This window comes from Sebastes fasciatus, chromosome 18 (genome assembly GCF_043250625.1).
Source record: "Sebastes fasciatus isolate fSebFas1 chromosome 18, fSebFas1.pri, whole genome shotgun sequence".
Classification (NCBI taxonomy): Eukaryota; Metazoa; Chordata; class Actinopteri; order Perciformes; family Sebastidae; genus Sebastes; species Sebastes fasciatus.
This window is the reverse complement of record NC_133812.1, coordinates 4,004,641-4,011,274: the sequence shown is the minus strand read 5'-3', so window position 1 is coordinate 4,011,274 and position 6,634 is coordinate 4,004,641. Positions and strand designations below refer to the sequence as shown.

Genomic DNA, 6,634 nt, shown 5'->3' with positions numbered 1-6,634 from the left:
CACTGTCATCATGCTGACACACCAGGGCCCATATTTATCAAAATGCTAAAAAGGGACATTTTGGACTTGAAAATGAAAAATCACAGAACAAATCCTTCACTTTTATTACTCACAAACTTCAGATTAAATTGATAATTTCTTGTGATATAAAATTGTTCTTCAAGAGAGCTCAGTAGGTAGACACAAACACACACACAAGGCGTTGGCCAAGGTAGCTTTGGGGCTTCTTTTCCAAGGAAGTCAGAGGTTGAGAGTCACAACATTTACTTGGAAGTAATCATGATTTTAAACTGGTTTCGTAAGGTATTTTATTCTTTGGAATATGACTCCTCCCAAGTAGTGATTACCCATGACCTTCAACATATCTATATAAAGGCAGCTGACTTGTGGTAGATACAACAGAATTCAGCAGACCAGTTGACTTCTTACTGCCGCTCTACCAGTCACTGTCAGCAGACACGTAAGTGATTAAGAATTTATTTTGTTCTTGCTGTGGAACATGTGTTTATCTGTTTCAGATGTTAAATGATTATATTCAGTGTAAATAGTGTAAATGAGTGCAGCATGCATGCACATTTGAAAAATAATTTATTTTAGACATCGTTATGGTGATCCATATTTAACAACTGATATAATAATTTCTAATCGTTATATTGGAGCTCACCTGAAAAGTCACAGTCATGCTGCTAACTTGTCATATTCAGTGTACTCATGGTTTGTCTTTCTTTAATGCAGTTACCCACGATGGCCAAATACATCTCACAAGTTAATGTGTCCCTTGATGAAGCTGATGAGAAACAGTTCGCAAACCAAGGCTTCACGAAAATCAATGTTGATCTGAACAAAGGTATAGGGGGAAAGTGCGTCTACATTTGGTTCAAACATGGGTCAGTAGCAATCACCAAGCTCCAAGTTACATTCAACGATGAAATGGCTGTTGGATTGATCAATGCAGGGTACACAAAGATCGATAAAAATCTCAATGCTGGAGCAGACGGTGACTTCATCTACCTTTGGTACTTCAGAGGGTCCGGAGAGTACAATACTCCCATAGAGGCCATTGATGTCACTACAGATGCAGACGGTGAAGCCCTGAAGTTTAAGAATGGCTGGGAGAGACTGGCCTGTGATCTGAACCGCGGGGCTGCAGGGAGCTGGATCCATGCCTGGGTGAAGAGAGAGAAGAAAACCTACATCTGTGATGTCACTGCCACTGTTTGCTACGAAACAGATTCCGACCACTATAAGAAAGGTTTCATCCGTCTGGATGAAGATACTAACAGGGGTGCAGGAGGATACTTTGTCTTCATCTGGTACCGTCAGACCCCCGACTCCCAGCGTGCACTCAGTGAACTGAATGTCTCCACTAATGATAGCGAGTATCAGTCCCTTGAGCAGCAAAAATACACGCCAGTGTGTGCTAACCTGAACGAGGGGACCGGAGGGAACCGGGTGAACCTGTGGTACAAGAAAGACCACGTCAAACATCCCGTTACGGCCATCACCCTGCTTATCGGCGAAGCTAATATCAAGGCGTACAAGGTGACTGGTGTCCCGGTTATCGAAAAAAATCTCAACACAGGCAATGGAGGCAGCATTGAGAACGTGTGTTTCTATCAGTGGCAAGCCTGAGAATTCTCAACACTCACTGAAGTGAAAAGCAAAGTCCTACAATATTGTTAAATCATTTTGGTCATTGCCTCTTTAAATTTTTTTCTTATCTTTTTCTATATAAAACAATGTGATTAATTATATTACAGTATAACTACTGGTAATTATAACTTGCTGTCAATGAAATCAAACCGTTTTAAATATAAACATTTATTTCCTGATTTTCAACAACAATGTTAATGAATGATTGGATATTAAGACTCTGTATCACTTTATTCTGCATATTTCCTGCTTTTCAATAAAGACAACTTTGCATTTAAAGTGTGTTTGCTTCAGACTTTTAACAATAGAAACTTCACTTGGAGTATTTTCACATATTTTCATCATCTTATGCCCATCACTGTTATCATGCTGACAAACCAGGGCCCATATTTATCAAAATGCTAAAAGGGATTTTGGACTTGAATATGAAAAATCAAATATTTTGTATTACTCACAAACTGAGGATAAACTTGATGATCTCTTCTGATATAAAAAGGTTAGGACATCTCTTAAAGTTACAGTTACAACAAATATGTTCAAAGATGTTCAGATCTAATTTTTTCCTTCCTGATACCAATTCCGATACCTGAACTTGTGGTATCGGCTGATACCGAGTACCAATCAGATACCAGCATGATAAAAAAATATATAGTTATAGTTATTATTATTATTTTTATTAACAGCTGTTTACTACTGACCATGTATGGATGTGATATGATGACTATCTTTGTTGTATGGCCTGGCTCAGGTTAAACCCTTTGTTTAACATGAACAAATACATACAGAGAATGAATGCAAAAGAACTTTCTTTTATTATTCGGTTTGTCAGTTACAAAGAACATAAATAAATGAAGCTAGGAATAAATAACAATTCCATATTCTCTTTGCTGTCTCCTCAGTGGACGGCCTGTGTGCTAACCACACCCCCTACTAGGGTACTGCCACCCCTCAAAGCGGAACCCTTATGTACTGTACATATCACCGTTTTACTTGTTAGATTTTCCACTGTGAGACATTTTGCTCGCTCTGACTACCGTTACTGTTACACTCTCCACTAGCACTGCACTGCTGTTTGCTATTATCATGTGAGAAACTACCTGCTATCAGTTCTTCTTTGCTGCTCTAAAACAGTGGCATCCATGACACAGCCAGGGTGACGGCACAGTGAAGGCTGCTGTTTTGGAGCAGCAAAGAATTGATTTCAGGTTAAACAAGTTGATTTTTTTCTTGGTTAATAAATGATGGTATTGGATCGGCTCAGTCTGGCGTACTCAGTGATACCTGATATCAGTTTCCTCTGCCTTGTTTTAGTGCTCATAATGGTATTTGCAAAATTACACCGTGCCCAAAGATAAAACAACCAATCAGAGCTGAGGAGACTCTAACGCAGCTGTCAATCACTACTTATGAACTCTGATCAAACGGTCAAACTAGGCAGCGCTGATGAAACATGAATCAAGAAACATAGTAGTTTAATGTACTATTTAGCTGTAAACTGAGAAAGATTATGACCCGGCAGCCATGTTGAAAACAGTTGAGTCATAACTAACCATCGCCAACAGGCCGGAGCAGGCCACACACACACACACACACACACACACACACACACAACAGTTTAAACTGACGAATGCAGGAAGGACAGTTGGATTTATGCTGTGGGTTTTTACCGCTTTGAATTATGTTTTTATATTTATTTTTCGGTTTTCTCTCAAGTCCGTTTCACACCGAGACGGAGACGCAGCTGAGAGAAGGTTGAAATAGTCACACATGCCTCATTATTGCTTGTAACGACGTTACTCGAGTAATTATAGTATGTTTCACTATAATTACTATACATAATGGGTTATTGAATACACTTAATGATACATGTTGTTAAATGAACACACGGATGTATTTATGAATTAATTTGTTTATTGTTGATATATTTCAGTGGGGTGAGTCTGGTGTACAGGGTGTTTTGCAGCGGGTGACGTGGGGCACTTCCTCCTCCTCGTTCTCCTGGAAAACACCAAAATACGTATTAAAATACACTTCTGGACGACTATATCTGACTTTTGAGTAGTCCGTTAAATTAATAATTATGTTCATTTACGCATTCACACATCTGCAATTTATTTTCTTTTGCCAGCTGTCCTTCCTGCATTTGGCAGCTTCAACTGTGTTTCATTTAATCTGGATTATGTGTTTAACTTCTTCGTATTTGTCTAATATAGTTTACTCTTCCTTTGTAAAATGTGCCGCTCTGTCTGTCTGTCTACAAGTTTGTAGACTTGTCCATGTCTGTGATTGGTCAGATGCTGCAGACACCGCCCCTTTTATGTGAACATGCTTACAGTCAGATGGAGAAACCCTGGGTTGATTTACCGATTTGATAACCACCTTCGTAAAACGGCTTAGCGGGATCTCGTTTGTTAGGGTTAGTTAAACTAAATAACGAGAAGATACCCTGGGTATGTTGAACTTGCGTCATAGTGCAGGCCTCTGAAGACTTACCCTAACCCTAACTGTAAGTGCTACTTGCCTTAAGATAAACCTAACCTCTACCTAAACCTAACCTTACCCTAACCCTAACCCAAACAAAGAGTTTTTTAACAAATATTTTAGCATGCATTTTATTTCTCCACATCAATTATTTATGTATGTTGTCTGCAATCCTCCCTCCTGAATGTGGTTAAACTATAAGAGTATAATGATGAGATAGGCTGCACAGGTCCTTTTCATTATTTTATTTGTTTATTAATTTGTATATATTTAATTTTTTCCATGATTTTAATAAATATTTTATTTATTATGTATTCTTACCATTATTTCAGCCAATGTATTAAAAATCAATAACAATTAAAAATGTCAATATTCAGCTCCCTTTTATGACTAAGCACAGTATTTTTTTTAAATAATTAATATGTATATATGTCTCTTGCATGTAGACATTTTAGCAGTTATTGTAAATATATCCACGAAATTAATAGTTTTGTGGATTTTTTCTTAATCTTGTGATGGTACTTACTTGCATGCTTTTCATCCTTGTGATTATAACCACTTTTATCATAATTTGTTATTTATATTATCATATTTATGGTGTATTTAAAGTATATATTTATGTATTTTCTTGTGTGCTTGTGGTTGTGCGTAAACATAGGAGAACATGTTTACGACTGTAGGATTTTGTTCATGATCCATCGGCAGGACAGTTTTTAACACTTATAATACAGCACTTTTTGATTTCTACTCTTATAAATTATCATGATTGTTGTCGTGTTTTTACCTCGTAAATATGTTATGCACTTGTTTGATTTAATGCTTTTCTATAGATGTGTGTGGATGTCACTGTGTTTTTTCCCTTTTGGTGTGAATGAACACAAGCCCCCTTGATTTTATTTGGACTTGTGCAGCCGAGTCTTTTATTACTTTTTTAGTACGACTGCTCCTGCCCTGTCTAGGTAGCAGTCACCTCGACTACTGGTCCTCTTTGCTTGGGGACCAAACCCTGGTCCTCCAAATCACCCCAAACCTGAGGGTTGGCTGTGCTGGGATTCGAGCCCGGTCCTCCCGGGGCAGGGAGCTGATCCTGCCATCACACCCACCCATCCAGATAGAAATGAAAGTCCAACATAACGCAGATATCCACACCATTCACACATAGTCAGATCAGTAGTGGATCAGTAGGCCAGCACACCCAAATCAAAAACAAAAATTTCCTAACCGCAACCCTAACCCAAACCTAACCCTAAACCAAGTCCTCAGCCTAAAATATAATGATTTACGTTATGGGGACCTACATTTTGTCCCCATTTGGAAGGCGAGTCCCCACAATGTGACTGTGTAAACAGGCTTATGTCCACCCACACCCACCCACCCACCCACACACCCACCCACCCACACACCCACACACACACACCCACCCACACACCCACACACACACACACCCACCCACCCACACACCCACACACACACACACACACACACACACACACACACACACACACGTTCCCATGAGGAAGAAGTATTTAAGAAATAAAAGAGGAACTTGCTTTCTTTTCTTGAGCCACGATTCTTCCTAAAAGTCCTCCCAAGCACATTGTTATCTATTTTACTCAAAGCAGGCATGACTTACACAGAACTGAACAAAATACTAAATGGGAACCCGTGTGGGCGTGTGCATGTGTGTTAAAGTTTATGATTTCACATTCATGAGAGCACATATTTTTGCAGCAGTTGAAGTTCTATACAGACATTTAGCTACAAACTGATTAATTTGGTGCTACATTTTTATTATAATTCTATCTCGTCTAAAAGTGTTTAGAATTAAAAAAATATAACCATCCAGATAAAGAGACAGTAACTGTTCTAATGAACATCAAAGCAAAGTAAAGACAACTTTATTTATATTAGGGATGCACCCTGAATCCGAATCCGCATAATAATGCGATGAAAACAGATTTTTCCTTCACACATCAATGGTCTCTTCCTGATTATACTTATTAAACTAATTAAGACATTTTGATGGCACTACACTTTATAAAAGGGAAGTTATTGAATATTTTTCCCATTAAGAAATTTACCAAAATTTTGCAAAGCATATTTTTCCAAACTAAATCTTGTAGTACAACTATGAGGAGATCATTGATTGTGTAGTAATTTTGGTGGTACTACACTGTATAATACTGAAGCAATTGAATATTTTTCTCTTTTCAGTGTTGCACTTTGTAGACGGTCCCTGACCACTCGGCTCACAGCCGGCTGCACATAGAGACCAATGTAATGTGTTATGTGTTGATTAAAATGAGGTTGTAGTTCGTTGTCTACCTTACTGTGTGTTGATTGAAATGAGGTTGTAGCTCATTGTCAACCTTACTACGGTTAGAAAGAGCCGTCGTTTGTTTTTAACAACGTTTCTGTTATGAGTTATTGATCCGGGAAGTTTGAATCTGTCGATATCTTTCCAGCTTTACCGAAGTTCATCATCTAGGGGGGCTCCATA

The 6,634-nt window shown here is 38.4% G+C and overlaps 1 protein-coding gene across 1 annotated transcript; it reads left to right on the top strand.

Annotated features, from left to right (window-relative positions):
* Positions 1-400: 400 nt before the first annotated feature.
* Positions 401-1,932, top strand: LOC141756151 (uncharacterized). Its single transcript, XM_074615682.1, has 2 exons — positions 401-460; positions 736-1,932. Exon 2 carries the CDS (start codon positions 745-747, stop codon positions 1,630-1,632), a length of 888 nt encoding a protein of 295 aa, XP_074471783.1. The 5' UTR covers positions 401-460; positions 736-744; the 3' UTR covers positions 1,633-1,932.
* Positions 1,933-6,634: the final 4,702 nt, after the last annotated feature.